This window comes from Grus americana, chromosome 19, assembly GCF_028858705.1.
Source record: "Grus americana isolate bGruAme1 chromosome 19, bGruAme1.mat, whole genome shotgun sequence".
Taxonomy (NCBI): Eukaryota; Metazoa; Chordata; class Aves; order Gruiformes; family Gruidae; genus Grus; species Grus americana.
This window is the reverse complement of record NC_072870.1, coordinates 7,208,424-7,228,556: the sequence shown is the minus strand read 5'-3', so window position 1 is coordinate 7,228,556 and position 20,133 is coordinate 7,208,424. Positions and strand designations below refer to the sequence as shown.

The 20,133-nt window shown below is 50.4% G+C and overlaps 1 protein-coding gene across 6 annotated transcripts in view; it reads right to left on the bottom strand.

Annotated features, from left to right (window-relative positions):
- Nucleotides 1-20,133, bottom strand: part of DTX2 (deltex E3 ubiquitin ligase 2) — a 39,665-nt gene that overhangs the window by 4,765 nt on the left and 14,767 nt on the right. For 3 of the 6 annotated variants that reach the window (XM_054847474.1, XM_054847472.1, XM_054847475.1), the window contains exons 4-5: nt 13,084-13,142; nt 5,935-6,066 (exon numbers count right to left, since the gene is read on the bottom strand). In XM_054847474.1, the coding sequence (XP_054703449.1) occupies nt 5,935-6,066; nt 13,084-13,142 (191 nt within the window). The remainder of the gene's footprint in view (nt 1-5,934; nt 6,067-13,083; nt 13,143-20,133) is intronic. The other 3 variants (XM_054847478.1, XM_054847476.1, XM_054847477.1) reach the window with 1 other exon arrangement.

Sequence of the window (20,133 nt, the reverse complement as noted above, 5' to 3'; positions counted from 1 at the left end):
CACTGCAGACAAGCTAGCTCGGGGCAACAGAAGAGAGTGAGGCAGAGCGCTAACGTGGGTGGAAAATTGTTTAGCTGAGGAAGACTGATGAACTGGGAGTCGGACTCTCCTAAATGAAAACACAGTCATTAAGATGAGTTATTTTCATAAGGGGATTCCTGGCCATCCTGAAACACATGATTTCTGGCAGCGGTAGCAGGAGGAAGGGATGACTGAGCACACAGAACAAGAGAAGGAGCTCACGAAGTGAAGGGATGCTCCCTCCGCGTGCCAGTGCCAGGCAGGAGGAGAGATGCCCAACTTCTCAGGCAGAGCAGGGCTGCAAGGATCACTCTCTGGAGACTCTTAGCCAGGAAGGTGCTAACGGGATGAAATAAGCATTAAGCCAAAGAGAAACAGAAGCATGTGTTTTCCACTTCAGGGGATGCCAAAATCCCCTGGAAAAAACATTTCCAAGAACTGCCACAAGAAGAGCAAGAAACAAACAGGAGCCTGGGCAAGCCCCAGCCTTCCAGCTCTCAGGCCAAGAGCTCAGTAGTGCTGGGAGCTGCTTTAAGGCCTCATCACCAGACCCACAGGCAACACAGCTCCTTGCCTCTTCCAAAGGTGAGAAACAGGTCCAGAAATCCTCTCTGCTGGGATCTTGCTTGTATGCAGCAGATCAAGAGCTGCCAGCAAGGAATGAGTCGCAAGGGGATGATCAGTCCCCTCTTTTGGAAGTGACCTTCCTTGTCTCCTCTGGCTGCAGGCTGGAGAAAGCAATGCCAAAAAGATGCGCAGACGAGGTGGTGAAGACAGCGAGGGAAGCGAGCAAAGGGTGTGTGACAGCAGCAGCAACGCCTGCCCAGTACTTGGCAGAATGCTCCAGCTCACTCGCTCCCATCTGCACAGCAGATCTGAGCAACTTTGGAGCAATTCACCTTGTTCAGGATGGTGGAGGATGCTCCTTCCCTGCAGCCCCTGCTGTGCATTTCTCTTGCTGTTGACTTTGTTCTCTGAGCTGCTACAAGAGGAAGGAAAGAGACGACTTGTCCAAGAACTGGTCAGGCTTATTCAAATCACATCAATGAAAGGAGACAAAAATCCTGGTGCAGAGCTGGGTAAGAGTGAGGACAAGAAAGCTCCTGTGAAGCCTGTGGGGTACAGCAGGGACTTCAGGCAAAGCAAGTGGCATTACAGCATCTCACCAGTCTGCATTAGGATGGTGCTGGGGGCAATCAGACAGGCAGAAGAGGGGCATGCAGCCCTCAGCCATCCTTAGGAAACCTACACCTGATGGGTTTGTATTGCGGCATCTCTGATCTGTTCCTGTCACTTTGCTGTGATAATGCTCTGATGCATTTAGATCCACCAAGGTTGTCTGGAAAAAGGGCTGGGAGCTCGGATGCTTTAGAAATCTGTCCCCAGCTGCAAGTGCTTGAACGTCCAGTCTCAAGTAAGCCTTTCGATGCAGAGAACTTGGTTTCAGCAAGAGATGCAAAGCCCACACGGCCTTCCTTGCCCGAGGTTCTTCCTTGGGCAGACCAGCACATCTGGCAGTCCATGTCCCAGCAGCAGAGGGGGAGCCAGAAGGCGTCTGGGAGGCACAGCACCCACCACGGCACGAGCCACGTATGCTTCAGCACAGGAATCACTTCCTTTCTGGACCATTTGTTCCATAAAAGTGTTTGCCTCCAAATCTTTGTTCTAGCCATCCCTTGGGATCATCAAAGCCTGTTCAGTCCCCAGAGTTTTCAGCATTCAATAGTGGATTGAAAATGCAATAGCAGAATTGACCAATGCTGTTTATCACCAGCTGGCCTAATGCTGTGCTATTGATTTATCTGGGATGTGAAGGAATGTTTACCATTCTTTCATTTACAAAGAGAGGAATAACGATTTTTTTTTAATGCTTCCCCTTCCTCCCTGTAGATAATAAGTTGCTTGCTGAAGCAAGGGTTTTCCATGGGCAACATTTAACAGATGTGTTTTGAATCCTTGCTTGGCAACCAAATGCTTGCAGCAGTAACATACCTCCTTCTGTATCCCAAAATGAGCCATATGGTTAGCAGCAGACTTTTTTTTGATACCCTACGCAGGCCAGACACAGGTTGTTTCTAGTTATTGTCATGGACAGTCACCCAACTCTGATCACCTCTGCCCTCTGTTCCCTGGACTTCCAAAGGCTGGACCTACTGGCCTCAAACCCCAAGAGGGCTGTCCAGAGATCAGGAAGATGAGAGGAGATTTGGTGTTAAAACCGGGTTTCTCCACATTTCGCATTTCGGCAGGCTAACCAAGAGACCAGGCTGCTCTGGTTGTGACAGAGCGCCCCTGTTCTTGCAGCCCATCTCCTTTAGCAGATGGTCCCCCACGGGAACAGCAAGCTCCCCCGACTCCGATGGGCTCCCTAGTCCCACCCATCCCACAGGCACGGTGCGCAGTCCCAGCTGCGGATGGATGGACATAAGGGGAGCAGTCAGAGTCAGCTGGGACTATGCCCCTCGCCTAGCCAGATTCCATCCTGCTCATCAGGGAAGGACAAGCATGCTCATCTCCTCTCCATCCGTACCACAGCACTCCGCATGGCACTGCCCATCCCAGAGGGGACACACAGGGAAAACTCCAAGCCATGGGAAAAGCAGACGGTGATCCCATCAGCCGAGAGGGTAACAAGGCAGAGGAGCCCTGCGGCAGCTGGCTCCACTCCTGAGCAGCAGAAAGTGCCTGGGGAAAGCCGGACAAGCTGCTGTCCTCCCTCCCGGACAGCTGGCGGGGTGTCAGCCCACCCCAAGCGTGCAGCCAGAGGCGTTGGTGCAAGGCAGCGGCTGCAGCAGCCCGCGGAAGCGCAGTGCCGTGCCGGCCGGTGGGAAGGCAGTGTCGAGCCATCAGGACGGCAGATGCTGCCAGGCTATGTGCCAGCACCGACAGCGCAGTGCCTGCCCGGAGACCACGGCTTCCCCGAGACCTGCAGCACCCACAGCGCAGCACTCATCTGCACCAGAGACATCATTGCCAGAACAGCAACAATGTTAATGAGTCCTGACTAATTAGTGCCTTCGTTTAACATAACCCAGCTATTTGCCGAGTTGGCTGCAATTCTATCAATGTCGCCTCAACCTGCGTGGGGCCAGGGCTTGCAGCAGCAGGAGGGAGCGAGAAGGGGCTCACAGGGGTAGGCTGCACCCACCGCCACCTATTTTGGCGCCAGCTGGCTGTATTCAGCACACCGACGGCCGCCTCCTGGACGCACAGCTCTTGCTAGAGCTTTCTGTGATGGAAAAACCTGGAGGGGTGTGGGAGGGGAACGGGCACGTGATGCAGAAATTCAGGGCACAAAACAGGTCCATCTCTGCCTGTTGGCAGCTTCAGGGTCTGTAAAAGGAAAGAGAACAGTCTGGCCAAAAGTCAGGCTCAGTACTTTCACTGCAGGACAATGTTCCTAAGCCTGGCGGGGTGCTGTACAAACACAGCTTGTTCCTAGAAGGGACTGAGCACCCTCTTCATCCTGGGAGTCATGCAACCTGCAGGACTGGCATCCCTGCCCCCAGCAAAGGGGATCTTGCTTTCTAAAGCGAGAGGGGGGATTTTAGGAAACTAAAACAGAGCAAGGCACCCCTTCTCACAGGTTGGAAAGGGCAGAGCTGGCAAAGCGTCTTCTCTGCAGCACGTCCTGAGCAGGACGAGGACGGCTGGGACAAATCCTGCCGTGCCAGATAGGAGGAGGAGCTGCTTGGTGCCCCTGCCGCCAACACTGTCCCATCCCTCCTGCTCGTGTCCCCTCTCTGCTCCTCTGGTCTCTGCTCCCCAGGCCGGAGGTGTCCTGGTCCCAGCAGGTGGCATTGGTGAGCTGGCAGGGAGGCGGCAGCCCGGCTCTCAGGGGCGATGCCAGCCCTGCCCCAGCACACCCAGCCTCTGGCCAAGCTGCGGCTGCCTGTGCTCCCGGGTGCTGCGCCAAATGCTGACGAACTAGCATGTCACTCAGGAAGAGAGGCCTTGGTGATGGGGTGTGTAACACCCGGCACGGCTACAGCCACCCCTCTGCTCCCCCGGCGGGTCCCTAACACGGTGTGTGCTGCGCTGGCCCCCCGGCCCACACCCCATCCTCCCCAGCCACCCCGCTTCATGCTCTGCGTTGTGGCTCTCCCCACCCTGCTCAGCAGTTGCAAGACGTATCCTCCTATTAACATCACACTCTTGCAAGCACCTCGGTCGCTTCCACCTGCATCTCCTCCACACTGAGGAGGGGCTGGGTGCTGTGAGCGTGCTGCTACCAACAGACACCACCAAGAAGCTGGCAGCCAGCTGCACTGCAGAGGAGCAGGGCTGTGCATTTGTGTCCACAGCTTGCCCTAAATACAGCTAGTTTCACATCATTAACCAGCAGCAGGTGACCAACACCAATGGCAGGCCTGACCCTCAGTTTTTCAGGCTCCTCCAGCAACAGGAGCAATGCAATGCCTCTGCAGGAGGGCCTGGCCTCTCCACAGCTGTGTTTCAGCACTGTTTCCAGGGTGTCCCCACCATCCAGCCCTTATCCTCGGCTGCGGAGGGCTGCATGGATGCCGCCCGTGCCGGGAGTGAAGTGCCAGGAGCCAGCGTTACCCTGCCGCCTTGCCAGCTGGCTCTGCAGAGCGAGATCCTCATCCAGCCTCTCTGCCACCCACCTCCGCTCGGCTCTTCTCCTTCACCTCCCATTTTCCTTCGCTGCTCCTGTTCTTCACTGCTTCTCCTGCCGCCCCTGCTTTCTCCTCCCCCTCTATCACACATCCTACTCCACATTTGCTCTCTCCCTCCTTCTCGCCGTTTGCATCTCCTCCTCCCAGCTCCCTCCATAATGCATTTCCACACGATGCCTCCCCTTGCATTTAATTTCTATTTTTCTTCTACCACCCTTCCTGCCTCCTTTGGACAGGTTTGGACCTCACTTCCCCATCAAGTCTCCTCACTGCAAGCACCGAATCCAAAGAGAGAGACCCTGGCACCAACAAACTCCCAAGACAGCCAGCTGCCTCTTCCCCTCAACCTCAGGGCTCTTCCCTCTTTCTTAACACAAGCATCCCCATGTTGAACAGCCGCCCGCCTCTTGTCCCCCTTTTGCTTATCTGAAGGGGGAAGCACCTTGGGTTTGGTGGTGGTTGACCACCCCAGGACACCTGTGCCAGGGTTGGCAAACAACCTCTACAGCTACAACAGGCTGGATTCACACCTACCCCCCCCAGAGTCCCAGGGCTGCTACACACAGATGGGACCCAGGCTCTAAGCTGGGAGCCCCCAGACTGCAACGGTGAGGGATGCCAGTGAGATATGGAGAAGTGAAGGCAATGGCTCAGCTCAGCAGGAGAGCTGGGGTAATCCAGCCCTTCCTGCCAGGACATGTCCACCTGAGAGAGCTCCACTCCACTCCCTTCCACCCCAGACAGAGGTGGCAATTTGACCTTGAAAGCCCTGTATGACTCAGGGCCCTGCTTGTCTGGAAGATCCTTCTCATCTTATGACTCAACCGTGACAGGCATGGCTCACAAGCAGACCTTCTCTTGAGAGCACCTATAGATTAAATGCTCTCCTTGATGGTCCCTCAGCTCCCAGACTTGTCCCACCAATGAGTCAGAGAAGGTCCTGGGTACACGGACGCCCAGGGCTCCCCAAGAGGGAGGCTGCAGAAGTCTCTGACATGCAGAGAACTGGGCTGCTCCAGCTTTAATGACTGGTGGAAACATGCAGAGCTACCATAGGATGGGGGCTGCTTTATCATCTCATTTTACAGTCTGTCAGAGACCGTGCAGGCAAGAGGAGATATGCCCTGCTTCTCCCCTTGGTGGGACGATCATCAGTCAAATCAGAAGAGTCAAGAGGGTGGGGGGAGAGACAAGAGGAAAGGAGGGAGGCAGAACAAGTGCAGAGAGATAAAGAGAAGGAGATGGAAGCAAATATCAGAGTTTGAGCAGGAACTACCTTTCTTGGACACTTTCCTCCCCTCCTTAACTGAGCTGTGTTTTTTAGTGGCTTTATGGGTGCTGGCAGCTTGCGGCACACAGGTGAGGTGCACGGGGAGTCCAGCGGCTGACATCAGAATAGCCGTCATGCCTACAGCGGGTACGAGATCAACATGCAGGAAGGAAACAACGGGGAAACACATTCATTAAAAAAAACTTTAACCTTTCAAAGAAAATTAAAAAAGATAAAACAAAACCCAAGCCCTTGATTCAGAGGACATAAAACATCTGAGAGGCAACGGGGTTGGAGTCAGCACAAGGACAGGATCCAGAGGCTTTCAGAGGGAGGAGCCCAGGCAGCAAATTACAGCAGGGAAACAGGGGCACAAGTCTCACCCGTGACCCTCTGAGCTGGTGTGTGAACAGAACCTTCCTCTTCACCTTGGCTTTAGGGCTCCTTGGTCTGCTGTGGTGCAAAGTCCTCCCGCTCACGGAGCCCTGAAAGCAGCCCTGACCCTGGGGGCCTGAAGGACGAGGGGCATCACCTGTAACCCCTAAAGGTCCTGCTCAGCTACTCCCCCCTAAAGCTATGTGTTTCAAAGGCACCGCACCAAACTGATCCCCAGAGCGCAGCCTTCAGACACCGCGGCAGTGCTGGGCTGCCTGAGGGCTGGGGCTGCCCCACTCAATCCCCTGCCAGACGAGCCCTGTTTGACCCACGGTGGCAGCTCTCCGCTCACCCCACGCCATCCCCTCCCTTTGCACCCCGGTTTTTCCTAGCACCCCCAGCTGCAATACAATTCTCACCCTCCCCCATCCCAGCCAGCTGTATTCATGGGATGCAGTTTGTTAAAGCTAATGAATCATTAAAAAGGACAGCCATTCCCTGAAGGGAAAAATGGCACACAGAGCTACAGGACTGATCGTGCTGATCTAATGTGATGTTTGCCTGTGAAATAGAGGCTGGTTACAAGTCATAACATTTCTGAGGTAGCATATTGCTGTTCAACTCTACATTCAAGAAAACACCTGCCTTTGCTTTCCCAAGAAGTGATTTCCCACCTGCAACAGACATCGGTAGAACTAAAAAGAAATGCTTATGGTTGCAAACCAACAGCAGACACTCTAAAAGCCAGCGTTTCCCCAAAAGTTACCTCTGACAGTAGACCATGCAAAACCACATCCTAACGCTATGAGAATTCTTGCCAGCATCCTGTAATTCACAGCCAAAGCTAAGATTTCTAAGGATTTTCTTTTTTCAAGCTTCTATTCAGCCAGGTTGGGAAAGGAAGATATAAGAACACATTTGTTCAGGACAAAAATGAGGTACTTTGCCCACACATGACTGAAAATTGAGTTATGACAGGAAGCATCAGCCAGCTTTGTGTGCAAGTGGTAAGACTATTTTCTGCCTCAAACACACAAGTAGTCAAGAACCGGTGCCTTGTGACTAGAAATCCCCTGCGCGCAGCCTGTGTCAATGCCCCACGAGCAGAACTACCCCCCACGCAGTGCCGACTCCATTTTGCACCTCCTTCACATAAGGTCCAAGTACATTAAATATTCCAGAACCTTGACACACAAAATTGGACGCTTTTACTAAAGCTTTCTCATCTAAGGACCAAGACAGACAGAAGGGGTTTCACAAGATGGTGAGGGGTGCACAGACGGATGAAGTCATTTCCCCAGGGTTCCCCAAGAACCTTTGCCAGTGCTGGTCTGGCCAGAAGACCGGGCTGCCCAGTGCACGGTGAGACCAAGTGCTTCCAGATGGAAATAGGTAACAGCAAACCAGGCAGCCGTGGATCACCCTCATTAGGTACCATCATTCTTGATCTAGATCTGAGGTGTAGCCCCGCCGGTTCCCAGGAGCTGGGGGGCCAGAGGAGGATCTTCAAAGCACGCAAGCACTGAGTTAGTACCCCTCACCCTACTGAGGGCACCGGGCTGTTCCCAGCAGGTACAGCCGAGGAGAGCCCCCGATGTCGGGACAAGCCAGCAGGCCTCTCACAACACCGGATCCAGAAATTTCACAATTAGAATGACTTCCTTTAAGTCTTGAACTAAAGACTGCAAGGCTATTGTGTGCTCTCAACCCCAGTCTAAGCCAGAAGTCCTTCACTACTCCCAGGGAGCCTCAAGGAAGAGCTTAAATGTTCCCATAACAAGAGCTACTTGTTTTTGAATGAGTGAGTACAACTGAACACCCGATGCCCAGCGCCAGCATCAAAGCTGATGCCTGTATGCACACCGGGCAGGTGCTTTCCCCCTTTCAGCAGGTTAAAGGACAGTCAGAGGTATTCCCAGAGAAGCAGTACCAACTCGTGATTAGAGAACCTGGAGGAACAATATTCTTGAGAAACAGGCAAGACGCTGGACCTCCCCATGGCTGGGGGAGATCCTGGCAACCTGACCCCACCGAGGCTGTGAAATGCAGTTCCCCAGAATTGGTGCAGAAAAGGAAACAGTAAAGTTGTCTCCAAAAAAAATCTGCTTCTAAGTGGTGCAATCACACTGACTGCAGAGACTGACATTTGAAAAGCAAGTCCAAAGACTAACAGGGATTATCGCCACCTACGCACAGCTGACTGATAGGCAAATGCAAAATTAATGCTTTCTTCTTAAGAGATCAATACCGTCTTGCTAACATTAACATGCAGAGCCCATTTAAAAAAAAACCCAAGAACACGACAGAAGCAGAGGCTGAACAACCAACTTCAGAGTCTTGATGTCGGAGGACAAAATGTTGCCTTCAAAAATCAGACCAAGTGAAGAGCACGAGCCACAGAACCTCAGCTGAGTTCAGTTACCCCCTAACACAGCCCCCCTCTGTAATAACATATCCAAAACTGCCTGCCAGCGGCATGAATCATCACAAGGAAAATAAACATTTATTCCAGGAACTTTCGCTTTCATTTTATGAGCTGCAAACACATCTACAACTCCATGCAGACATACAGCACAGGGTAAATGTGGGACCAGGAGAACTACCCCAACCAAATGTTCTCTCTGTGGACAATCTTAAACTGGCCAAGAAAAGGTAATTTTCCACTTTTACCTTCTGCTGCCTTCGAAGAGACACACAGTGAATCATCTTCCACAGATTCAAATCAAGAAAGCATTCAGAAAGAGGATGTTCTGGTGTTACGTTGCTCCTCTGGCTCATCTCAAAACCCAGCAGCAAGGCTTCCTTTAAATTTCTAACACAATACTGGAAACCTCAGCATGTCACAATCCTCCCACAAGTCTGGTGACAAGAGTCCCCACTAAGAGATCTCCTGTGATCCAAGCCTAACGTGGGAGTGTGTGTTCATACAAAGTGCCACAACAATACACACACGCACATCACATCTGCAGATCGATTCTCCAATTCTGACCTGTTGACACAGCAATTTGAATTCAAACTCGTTGTGGAGTTAAGTCAGGAGCACATTTGGCCCTGGACCACAAGAGACCACCGGAGACACAAGGGCCAAGCTGCAACAAGATAAGCTTGCCCAGACCAAGGCTGTTTTGAACACCCATGAGTTCCTGCAAGAGTTCCTGCTGCTCGTTAGCTGCCCCAGGAGCTTGAAAAATATCATTTAATATGTTCACACTTTCCATTGGCCACTGGGTTTCTTCCCTGCAAGGGCTGCAGGAGGGAAGAGACAGAAAGCCTTGCAAAGCATCCTTTGGTATCTGATCCGATCCCGTGAACGCGTGCAATAACCATATGCAGAGAAGTTTTCTCTTACTCAAAGCATCTATTTGGCCAGAAGTACATTACTGAATCCCTGGGGTAAAATTATTTTCACTGAAGCTATGACAACATCCACCAGCTTTTCCTCAGCCTGCCATGTAAATAAAGGTCTTTTGTAATATCCTGTGCAGAAGCTGAGCATGGGAAAAACACCTTACGTAATGTAACGAGCATTGACCACACGCTTGCTCACGTACCCTTCAGTCACCGGCTCCGACTACTGATCTGTATTTGCACAGACCTGACTGGTATGTCTTTGGTTCCAGTCCTGGATTTAAGCAGGTAGAGGGGAAAGGGCAATGCTTACCTTCAAATAACGTGAGATCTCAGAAAAGCATTGCTAATTTGTACGATTACATCCACCAGCAAATTATGGTTAGTATGTTCCCAAATGCCCCAGCTCTAGGAATCATGCAAATGAGAAACACTCGGTTTCATTTAACAAAAAGCTCGTTTCCAGCCTTCATCTTAAAAATAGTTTTAGAAGGGCTTTCATACAACCACCTAGTCCACTCCCCAGCCCCAAGGCACACCAGCTAAAGTCCATTATTCCCAAGAGAAGTTAGTCCAGCTGATCCTTAAACACCAACACTGAGGCTCAACAGTTTGCTTAGACCTCTGTCCTGGAATTTCACCATACTAACCAAATACTCAGGGGAGGGGAAAAGCTTAGAAGACAAGTTTCCACATGCACCTTAAAGTATTAAAATAGCAGAATGCAAGGAAAAAGAAATATGGTTGGTTTCAGGGGGTTTTTTTTGTACAAAACATGGTTTTAAAGTCAGCTTCATGATTTCTGGGATCCCAAGTGGTGCTTTTAGAAGATGTGGGGTTGACAGTGTTACAAATTCCTCACTCAAGTCCCCAGGCACTCATCACACAAACAAAACCCAGCTTCTCATTCAGGCCCGCAGGATCCCCCATCTCCTGTTTATCCACCAGAAGTTCCCTCTGCATCCAAGAGATGCACCTGCAGCGTTTCTCAACATCACCCACAAGATCCAGGGGGTTTATCTCTTCAAACGAGAGCCAAAGCTGCTGAGATGGAGACTAAGAGTTGTGAGACTTCTGGACATGCTTCCCAGAATAAAACCTCCTCCAGTTCCCATCTGAGACTGGCTTCTCCCCCATCCATCACAGAGCCCTTGGGTCCCAAGCTTTTCCACCCCTGATGCTGAAGGAAGCAGTCATGCAGCAGAGACCGGAGGAACAAAAGGGACCCAGCCTGTGTGTTAGAGAATAATCTGAATAATAAGTAACTCAAACACCATCTGCAGGATTTTAAATATGAACAAAATACCACTTCCCAGAAGAGGTTCCAGAAACAGAGAGCAAAGCGTAGAGGGGAAGAAGGTGTCCCTGAAGACCCAGCCAATTAACGTTTTGATAAAATTTGGCCTTTTTACCAGAACTCCACTGCTTCTTTTTACCAGAAATATTCCCAGAGATTTATTTTCCTTTTGTTTGCTAATTAACTTGTCTAGATTTTTCCTCTGCTTCTATGTGATTTTAAGGACAGACTCAAATTCAGATTTTTCTCCTCCCTGCACCTCTGAGGTCTGTCACACTTTGCAGAAGGCAGCACGGCACCAATCAAAGCCGTGTCCTATGAAACCCTAGATCTGACAGAGACGCTGGCCCCAGGGAGCTGCTTCTGCAACTTAGCGTGCCTCTTGCTAGCTGCCTCGTGGAGAGGTAAAGGCTATTAAAATGAATAATTATTCCCTCTTTTGCAACCCCAGCCTCCAACAACAGAGGTATCAATTACATGCTTAACCTTTCCATTCTATTTTATTAAATGGTGATAAATGGCTTATTCTACTGAGCTCTCCTGCAGCCTTTTATACCTAAAGGTGGCACTACAAGGTATAAATGGATCATGAGTATTCACCTCTTCCAAATTAACAGTGGATGACTTGCACGTGTAGTATGAGATCACAGTCAACATTAACACAGCCTGGATTCACCAGGGCTCTTCAGTTCTTTGCTGTATTTACCTTTATGTGATTAAACACCTAATTACACAGTCAGTGCTAATAGCCAGGGGATGAAATTCAGAGCTTTTATAAGCAAGAGGAGTCATTCTGCTCAGGTCATCCACCTAGACGAGGTCTGAGCTTGACTTTACACCTCATTTCCACAAAGACTGATTTGCTAATCGAGAGACAGATGGCTGCATGCTGTCAGAGGACACTCAGTCTTTACACAGCGCTCATTTGGCTACAGAGACATGCAAGGCACAGTTTTCACGATGGTGATAACATTAGATGACTGAAAACATCAATCCTGGGATCATTTTTAGGCAGGGTAAAGCCTGATGCTTGGGAAGAGACCAAGCACCATCACCTTTCCCGGAATAAAGTGGTAACCATTTTCTCTAAGACTGAGAACATAATTGTCTCCACTTGCTCAAGAACAAATTTCAGTGTTCAAGGAGCTAATAACTTCAACAAACCATGCACGGACAACAGCCAGAGGAAGGAGAGGGTTAACAGATATTCTGTAGTGTCTGAAATGGGTACAGAAAAACCCAGAAAATACCAAACGATACAATTTCAAGTGCACAGTTGGTGTCAGTACAAAGACGACATTTGCTCTCGGCAGAACACCCATCTCCCCAGGCACCACCACACCAGCATCCCGCAGTTTGGCACTGGCTGAGTCAAAACAGAGCAAACGCGCCGATGGTTTTTGGCATGGAAACGCTCCCACTGAAAGCTGCAAGCGTGAGTTGTCATTTTCAAGGCAACGCCATTTCATGTTTAACAGGCAAATCTACTCTGAAAAGGAGCATTGAAAACTGGTGCTTTCATCCCTCCCAGACACGCTCCTCGGGTATATTTGGTATTGTATTCACAGGTTTGGATGATAACAAGCAAACCTGTATTCTGCTGCCACAGAAAACAATGTCTGATTCAACTTCTGTCCCCTCTTTTCCCCAAGACGTGGCATCACAATCATTTTTTTTTAAGCTAAAGACCACCTGAGTTTTTGTAATAAAGCCACATTAAAAAAACCTAGATTAAAAACCACACACTATCTCACACCACTCTTCCCCTTTGACTTTAAGTAGCAAGTCACTCAGCTAGCACTGAGCTTGATCCACGTGTTCCCCCCCAGCTACTTGCTCATCCACACCTACGGAGAGAAGATGAATACCCAACCCTCACATAAACCCACTCATTTTGAGAGCCTCAGGACCAGCACTGATGAGAAAAACAGTTATTAAGGTTTGACCATCCCATTCTCCCCCAAATTTGCCCTCTTTGCCTTTCTGAAAAGTCATCAAGCCTAAACCTCTAAATGCCAGTGACATTTCAGGCTCTTCCTAAAAACTAACAAAGGAAAGTAAGTGCCATAGAACGGTAAACCGCTTGCTCACGTAACCCTAGGGACAGAGTGGGTAAAGCAGAGCAGGATCCTTACCTGCCAGGGCCTGGTTCACTTTGCTGGGTTTGGGCATCTTGACTGTCAGGTTTGGGGTGCTGGAGAGAGAAAAGAAAAATGGACAAGTTCAACAGCACAAATCAATCATTAACAAACCAGAGATAATTCAGCAGTGTATGGCGCCCTGAATATAAGAACAGGGATTAATCCTGGCACCCCCACCCATGAACACTTTGCCTACTGGTCCAGCAGCTACATTTAAGGAGCCCAGTCCTTATCAGAGCTATCTTGTAGGTTTACTTATCTCCAAGGTGGACCTCAGATCTATTCTGTAGGTAGCTGTCTCCAGTCCCATCTCCTCCTGGCTGGATACTGGGCCCCACTCATCCTGTTCTCTTGCTGGGGTCTGTTGGTGGACCCTGTTTTCAACTCCCTGCTCCGATCCTGTGAGGCATACCTGTTGTTGCTGCTCTACCACAGAGCTTCTCGTGAGCAGCTGACCTGCAGTACAACAGACTGCTGCACCAGCGGGCCCATGGCATGAGCACGCAGCAAGGAACCGCTGGGACGGAGCAAAATTAATCTTAAACCTTCCAGGTGACATAATTTCCAGACAGAGCAACACTGCTCACCAAAGCCTGAACCCCCATGCTGTATGAGAAGTTGCAGCTGTACAGATCAAAGGAAGCAAGCGTTATCTTCCCCCCACTGCTTTCCAGATGGGGAAACTGAGGCAGAGAAGGGCCAAGAAAAGCGCTCGGGCACACACAGCTGTGGCCCTGGGTTGGACAGAATCGAGCCTTGGCTCTCCCTGTGTAACCGGGGGATAGGGGCCGTGAGACAGAAACTATAGAATGATTAGTTTGGAATAATTGGTTTGTAACCAAGGTAATAGGTAATGAAGCTAACTGACCACGGCAATGTACAATGCTGCTACGTTCCATGTACAGTCCCCACCCAATCGGACAATAGCCTGGGGATATTAATCTTACGAAGTAAGTTGTTATGGACAGATGCATGCACAACAATGATACTGCGCATGCCCGTAAGAAGAGGGTTACCCAGCGGACACGGGTGCGTGACCACCGATGACCACCAGATCCCTTGAGGACCACTGACTCAAATCACTGAGCATGCGTGACGGGGAGGAGAATATGGAAATGAACTCTAGGAAATTATTATCATAGGACTGTCTTTTCTGAGAAAAACGATGAATATGTATATTTTGATTCTATATAACCTGTGTGTTGGTAATCACCTGGCATGCACATTGGGTGGAGCTATCCCCCGTGCATCCAGCGCTGCAATAAAGAATGCCTGCCTTTTAACACTACATTGGTGTGACGAGGTTTATTCCCAGATTTCGGTGACACCTGTGCATCCATGGGGTTACTGCAAGATTCAGGAACAAGGGAAGAAAGGTTGAAGGAGACTTACAAGAGTTTGGCACCCACCTTCCTTTGGCAATCAAGAGGATTTGGACACCAAACATCCCCCTCAGGTTCCTAACCTACTTGTTTTGGCAGTGTGGGAAAACAACAGAAGATTGGAGAGGAGGATCATAAACACACTCAAGTGACCTGCAGCTGGGATGTAGAAAAACACATAGATCATACTAATTGTTGTTTAGCCTCATGCGTTGGGCAAGTAGAACATCTGTGTTTAGATAACATAGGCCTGTGATAGACTTAGAGGCACCCTATCGAACATGCCTGAGATTCTTGCCCTGCTACGGAAAAGATCAAAGCACAGTGGTAAGCTACGCCTGCGTGAATCCCTGAAACACAGGCGAAAACAGCAGGTTTGGTGATGCTCTACCATGGACCGAGCATCCCCGCTTGTGTGCCTCTGCCCGGCTGCTGCTTCAGGGATCCCCCGGTTGGCGAGGGAATGAAAACAGATTTTCTCTTTGCATTTCACCCATGGTTTTGTGGTTGTTCCTGAGTCCTGCGTGTGCCAGCTCACATAGGCAGTGTTTCCCAGCACCGGCAGCTGCACCCCAAGCTAGCTTAGGATACGTGGGCAAACAGGGTCATGCGTTTAGCTGACAGCAGGAGTTAGGAAGGAAATGATGAGCAGCAGCATGAAAGCTGATGAGGGGTCACTACAGGAGAATGCAAGCTAGATTCACACGAGCAAAGCAGAAACATTTGAAATCCAACATGCTGGCATAGAGAAGCCCCCCATGGACTTTGTCTCAGGCGACACACATGCCTCTGATAGATGCAGCATCAGCCGCAGTTAATACACAGTGCGTTCAGACAGCCATCACAAAGGACTCCCCGAAACACACAAAATAATATCAAATCCAGCAGCTTCTTAGGAGTTCACAGAGCAGACTAAGGTGGTCAAGTGCCCAAATGCCATCCACTATCTAGGGAGGGAACCTCATTCTCTCCAGTTGGGATGCAAAACCTGCCACTGTGCCCAAAATAGCATCACAGACAGCAGTCCCTCTCTTCAGCCTTGCTACAATCTTTGTCCACATTTCCATGACAATGACCACAGCTGAAGAGATTCGAGAATGACACATGGCTGTCTTCCATCCTCACCACAGGGATGCATCCCCCCCCCCTCCTACCTGCCGCAGTTTGAGATAGGTTCCCGCAGGCGCACTGAGCTCCCTGAAGAAACCTCTGGGCAGGACCCAGGGCTTGGCGCTGTGCTGACAGCCTGGCGAAGTGAGACCAGCTCTTCCAGACCCTTAAAAAGCTCTCCAGACCGGAAGTTTCCCTTCTGTCTTTCAAAGACTGTATCTCCCCCCACCGCTACCCCCAGTTTTGCAATGTCTTCAAATGATGCAATGGATTGCTCTCACTGCAGCCCAATTCAAACCAACCAAACACAGTAGAAATCCTCCTCTCCATTTTAAAGAGCTTGACTCAGATGCCATGACTCCTCTTTGTGACTTTTTTCTTTCCTGATTCAGCCTCTTCATCACAGCTCTGTCTCAGGTATTTCCCTCCTCCTCCTCTATCTCACCCCTTTGCTTCATTTCTGCTCCTGTGACCCCCTTCAGATGATGGCTAGTGGCAGGGCTGCTCCCTCTCCAGCTGCAGACAAGGAGGGTATTTGAGGACCAGGTAATGAAAAGGAACTTGAGAGATCTGCTCCCAAAAATCAGAGAGGCATTGGACCTCTCTCCTCCCCTCCTCCAACTAAGCAGCCAAGAAGACCAACACGGTGCCTGGGCACCCCCTCCACCCCGGTGGTGACCCTGCATGTGACTGATACTGAAGAGCTTCTGCTTCATCATCACACCATGAAGCGCAGCAGCTACCTTGGGTGCTTTCACTTCCCCGTGGAAGGTAAAAACACAACAGAGCACAAAGCTGAATCTTCTGCTCTGCCAAGAAAGCAGATGGGCAGCGGGGGATCCTTCCAGAGGGCTGAAGCACAGGGTCATCACACCTGAGACTGAAGAAAGCAAACTCAGAGCTGCTCTGGGAAGGGGATCACCGGTAACCATGCTTTGAGAACACCGGCAGAGAAATCCTTCACTCACTTTCCTACATTGCACGGCTCAAGTCCAAGTCACCCAGCAACTAGAGCTTCTACAAAGTGAGAAGAGCCCTTGAGATTTGCAGAGGGAAATGGAGAAGCAATTGATGCATTTGCAAGCAATCAAGTTTTGGAAGCTGCGAGTGCACTGCAGATAATTTACCATCCATCAGCCAGGGGACAGTCGCTGATCAGCTGCGCTCCTGGTGTAAGGGCAAAGTGTGTCAGCTTTGACTGCTGGAGGCTTTAACCCAACTGATGTGATGATGGAGAAACCAAATCCTTATTTCACACGGGCTAAACACACATTCAGTTAGCGGCATCTCAGTTAACAACGTCGTAGGATGTGCTGACCCATTCGCTTGACACCACGTGAACGTACCGGCAGGGCTGCCACGCACTGATTTCTTTTACATCTGCAGAAAGCGCAGACATAAGGCTGATGAAATCAAGGAAATCTGCGCTGCTCTGAGGTACCTCTGCCACAACACTGCCTGGGTAGATTTGCACCCACGGTGAGTGGGAGGAAGTGTTGCCATGCCAAAAAGGGTGCAGAAACGCTACTCGGAGCCTGCTCTGGGTCTGAAGTGGGGTGTTCTGGAGGAGGAAGGGGAAAAGATAAGAAGGAAGGGTATTGTTGTTGTAGTACAACACGGGCTGTGCCTCGACTCCGAGAACAGGCTCACCAGCAGCATGAACAGACATATTTAGTCTACCAGCTCAGACTTGAGCTACTCCAGTATCACCATACCAGCGCTGGCTTCTTGGGAGAGGGCCAGAGCCAAGCTGGGGTGAGGTCCTGCTGATTTACTCAAGCCAGGCTCAGTTAGGAGAAAACTTGATGCAGGCAAGCTGGTGGAGGTCTTGGGTAAGGGAGATCTGGAGAGCATCAGTGCAAGAGCAAGCACTGCAGTACGCAGAGATGAGAGGGATCCTCTGAGACACCTGCTCCTGCTGCCCACAGGCGAGATTTCTAACCAGTGCCTTTGCCTCCTAGCCAAACGTTCAGGCTGTGCTTGCAACACCTGAAAGTCAATGCCTGAATTCTCTGAATGTTTCCTGGTATCGATTCCTCCTCCTCCTCCCCGGTCCAATTTTGTCCTGCCATTCGCTGCAGATCCTGCTCTGCTGCTGTTCTGTATGCTGGAGGTGACAGAGTGTAACAGGGGTTACCAGGTTGTGAAGAAAGGGATGCAAAATAAGACACTGTCCTCAAAGATTCAGCAAGAAGTTCCTGATAAGATTTCCCATCACCGCTTCTCAGGCAATCTGCTACGGGGGCAGACTGATATTTCAGTATGACAAAACCACTTGCTTCTCCAGAATTTCAAGATACTGCAACACCAGTGAGACAGCAAAGCAGAAGATCACAGAGGAAGTGTGGCATCTGCTGCCATTTTAAACACTGGGTGGCCAGGTTTGACTGAACACCACCTAAGCCGCACATACACCATATCCTAATGGAGCAGAAGTGGGGAAGTCTGTGGCAACTCACCCTCTCCACCTGATACAACCCGTTGTTCCTTCCCCTCTCCCTGCACACCAGCCAGCAGGCCACATATTCTGTATCGTGGCATCTTCGTAGCCCTCTAGACAAGCGTCAACACTTCTCCTCCCAGATCAGGGCTGCATCCACATTAACACCAAGTGTCACCACAACACCCAAAGGTCTAACCCCCTTCCCAGGGCTAATCAAGTGTATGATGACACTAATGACCATACAACAGTTTCTCCCCTTTCTTCTCAAGAAGATGCCAAAACCCAGACCGACTTCCTCTAAGGAACCTTTTTGTGTGCTGTGTGCAGCCACATGGATCCATGGGTTTGCTCCTGGCACCAAGCAGAGGAGATTCCCCTGCTCCCACTCCGGAAGAGCAACAGCGACAGAACCGCACTGGCTAACAGAGGGCTGCAGGACAAATCACAATGGGCCCAGTGGAACCAGCAGAACCCCTCCTAACCACCTGAGGAGCTTGTGGGTATGCCTACGGATAAAGCTGAAAGATGCAAAGGAGGAGAGAGAAAAGGAAAGGCCCTGCCCAGTTCTGGTCCCTTGGTTACACCTCCTGATCCTACAAAGCACTGACCGTGGGTCATTCCCCATTGGAGATTTGAGGATGCAGCACCAGACCCTTCTTAGGGACACCACAATACTGCAAGCATCCTTCCCCAGTCCCCAAGACCCCCATTCCTCATGCTTTTAAACAAAATCCTCCCCCTGAGCTGCCTGCTTTATTTGCAGGCACAACCTAGACCAGCACTCAGAGGAGCCAGCAGAGCCACAGTGGGGATTTGCCTGGCTGGGGCACTAATTAATCTGTCCCCCAGAAGATTGCTTCCTGCAGCTTTACTTGCTCATATTACAAGTGGGGCACTCCTTACTGTGTTTCAGGAGCACCCTTCTCTGTAATTAGCCAGCACGGTGGGAAGAACAGGGTTGCTCTTGCCCCAGGGATGGATGCTTTCCCGTGCAGGGTGGGAAGGACCATGCCAGGAGGTGGCTGGAGATGACCCCTGCTTCACAGATCTGGTTAACAGCACTGATAGAATGACATGACCCTTGCCGTGGCATGCTCCATCTGCAGATTTCAGTGCCGTCTGCGAGAGAGGCCAGGTTCATTAACTGTGTTTAATACACGGGAGGAAACTAATGCACCAAGAAGCAAAATAACTTGCCCACATGTATTTAATATGCTAGCAGCAGAGCCAAGGATGTTAGCATCTATTTAAGCCTTGGCACTCCCTTCTGTGTTTTCTAGCGACTTTGACCCTCTTGAGAGCATGGGGAAATTAAACCTGCATTTTGAAGTGCCTGAGCTCCACCCTCTCTCACACCAGCATCCGCAGCAAGCAGGAAATACATTTAATCACCGTCAATGCCACAAAAGCCCCGGCATGCCTGTGCTACTAACAGCCCGTGCTACGGGCTATTCCTGCCTACCTATTAGAAATAACTGCCACAACCACACAGGGAGTTCGGCAGCTTTCCAGGATGAACTACACCTCTTTCTCAGCCCTGCAGGAGAGATGTTTGCTTCGGTGCTGCCATTTTAGCTGCATTTCCTAAAGAAACTGGGTGTATACAACTGCACCATCTTTCAGTCTCTCCCTAATAGAGGGAGCCCTTCTGCCAGTTGCAGCTCAGCTCTAAGAGGCAGGAGCCGGCTCATCCCTGCAAGCTTTGTGAAGATAAGCAGTTTTGTAAAAGCAAGTCATCTGCCAGGGCTGCTTTGGAGCCAAAGGCTGCGAGGTGAACACAACACAACCTTTATTAGACAGCAGAGGATCCACCGTGGCCCACTGCTCCCTTCCCTTCAGCCTCCGAGCATGGGCCAGCACAGGAATTGCACATCACAGCTAAGAGGAATGAGGAATGCTGCGCACTGCATGCAGACAGAAAACCCTTGGTGGGCTAATTAGTGCAGGATAATTAGCGCTTCGTCTTCACCACCACAAAGGCCCCACTATTTGGTGATGCAGGAGATGGGGCAGCAACTGTGAGGGAAGAGGAACTAACCGCCACACCAGGCCAAGTCCAGCCGAGGGGGGAAGATGGGGAACCTAGGGGATAAAATAACGCAGGAATGT